This window comes from Musca vetustissima, unplaced genomic scaffold (genome assembly GCF_032173495.1).
Source record: "Musca vetustissima isolate MV318-11 ecotype Yass unplaced genomic scaffold, APGP_CSIRO_Mvet_v1 utg15341, whole genome shotgun sequence".
Classification (NCBI taxonomy): Eukaryota; Metazoa; Arthropoda; class Insecta; order Diptera; family Muscidae; genus Musca; species Musca vetustissima.
In genome coordinates, this window is record NW_026880581.1 from 212,125 (window position 1) to 215,636 (window position 3,512).

General features: G+C 33.1%; 1 protein-coding gene across 2 annotated transcripts; it reads left to right on the top strand.

Moving 5' to 3' along the window:
• Positions 1-3,202, top strand: LOC133326259 (V-type proton ATPase subunit H). Of its 2 annotated transcripts, XM_061534942.1 has the most exons (7): positions 1-161; positions 327-805; positions 2,033-2,167; positions 2,231-2,356; positions 2,418-2,854; positions 2,916-3,029; positions 3,098-3,193. In XM_061534942.1, the coding sequence occupies exons 1-7, from the start codon at positions 116-118 to the stop codon at positions 3,174-3,176; spliced, it is 1,416 nt and encodes a 471-aa protein (XP_061390926.1). In that variant the 5' UTR covers positions 1-115; the 3' UTR covers positions 3,177-3,193. The 2 variants fall into 2 exon arrangements, with proteins under 2 accessions (XP_061390926.1, XP_061390925.1); XM_061534941.1 differs by lacking the exon at positions 1-161 and having other exon boundaries at positions 239-805; positions 3,098-3,202.
• Positions 3,203-3,512: the final 310 nt, after the last annotated feature.

Below are 3,512 nucleotides of genomic sequence, written 5' to 3' on the forward strand. Positions count from 1 at the left end.
CCTACTGTCAGCTGAATTCAGTGTAAAAATTTTGTCTACTGCTATTTTCCAACGGAATTGGTGAAAATTTTATTGAATTTTTTAGGAAAAAATAACAACAAATAAAGCAGTAGCCATGTCTGACGTTGCCGATTTGATGAAAATGCCCGAAGAGAGCATTGGTAAGTAGAAAAATAAAAAGATTTGTGGAAAAAATCAATAATCAAATGTCTTGTTATTTGTGACAATGAAAAAAATGATGTATACATCATTATTATCATCATTGACGAATGTAATATTGCAATTAATTACGTCTTTGTTTTTCTTCTTTATCTTCTGTGCTCCAGATATGATTGCTGCAACATCTGTGTTGCAGCAACAGGCCGCTGATATCCGTACCAAAACCATTAACTGGGCATCGTACATGCAATCCCAAATGATTTCCCAAGAAGATTATCAGTGCATTAGTGCTTTGGATAACTCAAAGGCTGCCTACTTGCAATCGAATCCAGCCCAAGCTGTTAAGACTTTGTTGAATCTGCTGTCGCATGTCTCCAAAGATTCGACAATTCAATATATTATGGTGATGATCGACGATCTGTTGCAAGAGGATCGTTCTCGTGTTGATATTTTCCATGAATATTGTGCCAAGCGCAAGGAATGTGTTTGGGGCCCCTTCTTGAATCTGTTGAATCGTCAAGATGGTTTCATTGTGAATATGTCATCTCGCATTTTGGCCAAATTGGCATGCTGGGGTCATGAAATGATGCCCAAATCTGATTTGAACTTCTATTTGCAATTCTTGAAGGATCAATTGACTGTACAGGTGAGCAAATTGATGTGGAGAGAGAGGGTGATGTGGTGAAGAGGAGGAGAGGTTGTTTTTTTGGTAGTAGTAGTTGTTATCATGACACATGATTCGTTGTCGTTTGCGGCCCTTTAATGTACACATTGTTATTGTGTTTGAAATTATCGTATCGTGTAACTATGTTGAGAACCCTATTTATGATACAAATAGGCTGTTTATTTAAATAATTTTGAACTTTTTATGTTGTTTTTTCGGATAGTGTTAATTTCAAATTATAACCTATAAGTTGGAGTATAAAATGAACATAATTTTAGCACCAAAAATATTTAAAATTTTTTTGTTTAATGCTTAAAATTTACATTGTTTTCACCCACTAGCGTTTTAAAAATCAAATTATTTGAGGACATGTTTGCAGATTATTTTTCTTATTTGCATCAAGGACAATTTTTCTAACTAGATTTCATTTATTTGGACTTCCCCACTTGAATAAGTCAGAAACTTATATATTTTTCTTTTTATCCCCGGTTCTGCACAAATATATGTTCCAACAACCTCAAAATAACCTAATAATATTCCGCCCCAAAAAAATCAGTGCAAAAAATATATCAGTGAGATGACTGCCCTATCAAAAAGAATCCAAACCATTATAATACATTCAGATGGACATGATAAGGGACACACAAATCACCTTGATCTGGTTGAATTTTTGAAATATCGTGAACAAGCTGCAGCGGCGGGCAAGACGGTAGTGGGCTTTTAAGCAATTTAATTATTTGCAAAATACTACCAATAACATAACAGAATAATAGCATATTCATCGTTCTACTAATTGGCTAACTTTTTTTAATATTCAGCATTTTTTTCACATTTTTTGTAAATTTATTCGAAATTCTGCCAGACGTTGTTTAGAAAGATTTTAAGTAAATTAAAACCGATTTTTTGTTATATGTCCACCCCACAAATATCATTGTCTGTATTTCGCCTTGTTTTGTTATTGTTATATTTGTTGTTGTTTTTTGATATTGTGGACCTGTCTGTCTTTCATATTCAAAAGGAGTATCAAAACGTTTGTCATCTTTTCTGGGATTTTTATTAAATTTAATAATTGAAGGTCCTTTGGCCTGACCTATTCAATGCCATACAACTTGTTGCGTTTCTTTTTTTTATAAAAATAACACCAACTAACTAATTCAAAAATTTAAATACAAAAAATAAATATTATTCTCATTATTTTCCAAAAAACAGTCCAACGAATATATTCAATCTGTGGCCCGTTGCCTGCAAATGATGTTGCGTATTGATGAATATCGTTTTGCTTTTGTTAGCGTAGATGGTATCAGTACTTTGGTGCGCATTTTGTCATCTCGTGTCAACTTCCAAGTAAGTAAAAAAATCGCAAATATTAATAGAGACGGTCATTACTAATTTATATAAATTTTACAGGTACAATATCAATTGGTCTTCTGTTTGTGGGTCTTGACCTTCAATCCTTTGTTGGCCACAAAAATGAACAAATTCACAGTCATCCCCATTTTGGCTGATATCCTCAATGATTGTGCCAAGGAAAAGGTAACATTTATTTTAAATTAATTAGGTTTGATTGTGTATATGATATTATTATTTTTTGCAGGTTACCCGCATCATTTTGGGTGTATTCCGTAACTTGATTGAAAAACCAACCGATGCCCAAGTTGCCAAGGAACATTGCATTGCCATGGTACAATGCAAAGTCTTGAAACAACTTTCCATTTTGGAACAACGTCGTTTCGATGATGAAGACATCTCTGCTGATGTTGAATTCTTAACTGAAAAGTTGCAAAACTCTGTACAAGATTTGTCCTCATTCGATGAATATGCCACAGAATTGCGCAGTGCCCGTTTGGAATGGTCTCCCGTACACAAATCTGCTAAATTCTGGCGTGAAAATGCCCAACGTTTGAATGAAAAGAACTACGAATTGTTGCGCATTTTGGTACATCTTCTGGAAACCTCCAAGGATCCCATTATTTTGTCCGTTGCCTGCTATGATATTGGAGAATATGTTCGTCATTATCCCAGAGGAAAACAGTAAGTTTGAAAATAAACCCTTAATCCGCGAATTCTTGAAACCTATTTTCACCTCTTCCAGCGTCTTGGAACAATTGGGCGGCAAACAAATTGTTATGCAATTGTTGGGTCATGAAGATCCCAATGTACGTTATGAAGCCTTGTTGGCAGTACAAAAATTGATGGTTCACAATTGGTAAGTCAATTTTATTTTAACAATATATTCGAAAAAAAAAATATTTTTTATATTCTTCTTCTCTCCAGGGAATATTTGGGCAAACAATTGGAAAAAGACAATGAAACCCAAAAACAAGGTTCTGCTGCCATTAGCGGCAAAGCTTAAGTATTATAATTCCCCATTAATATAAATAAACCATTAGTATGTTATTAAACTCTTAAGTAATGAAATGTATTAATAACTAAATAATTTCACTGAAAAATATGCAATTGATGCAGTATGAAATCAAACAATGTGTGTTTCCTCTGATAATAATAATAATACTACCTATATACAAATGATGATTCTTATTATATTCATTTTAATTTGATTGTCACTTGAAAATTCTGATCAAAAAATCATTCCAAATTCTTATTCTCCCTTTTTTTGTTTTTATTTTAAAATTTTCTGTTATCAAATTTGTTTCTAATTCGTGATGAATGTATGTGTTGTTGCTTTTGT

What these genes read in the sequence shown, in the direction of transcription:
- LOC133326259 (XM_061534941.1), top strand. Translation starts at nt 239, where the DNA reads ATGTATACATCATTATTATCATCATTGACGAATGTAATATTGCAATTA. An exon ending in AGGATCAATTGACTGTACAG is followed by an intron (nt 806 to 2,032) that starts GTGAGCAAATTG and finishes TCCAAAAAACAG; the next exon opens with TCCAACGAATATATTCAATC. An exon ending in AAATTGATGGTTCACAATTG is followed by an intron (nt 3,030 to 3,097) that starts GTAAGTCAATTT and finishes TCTTCTCTCCAG; the next exon opens with GGAATATTTGGGCAAACAAT.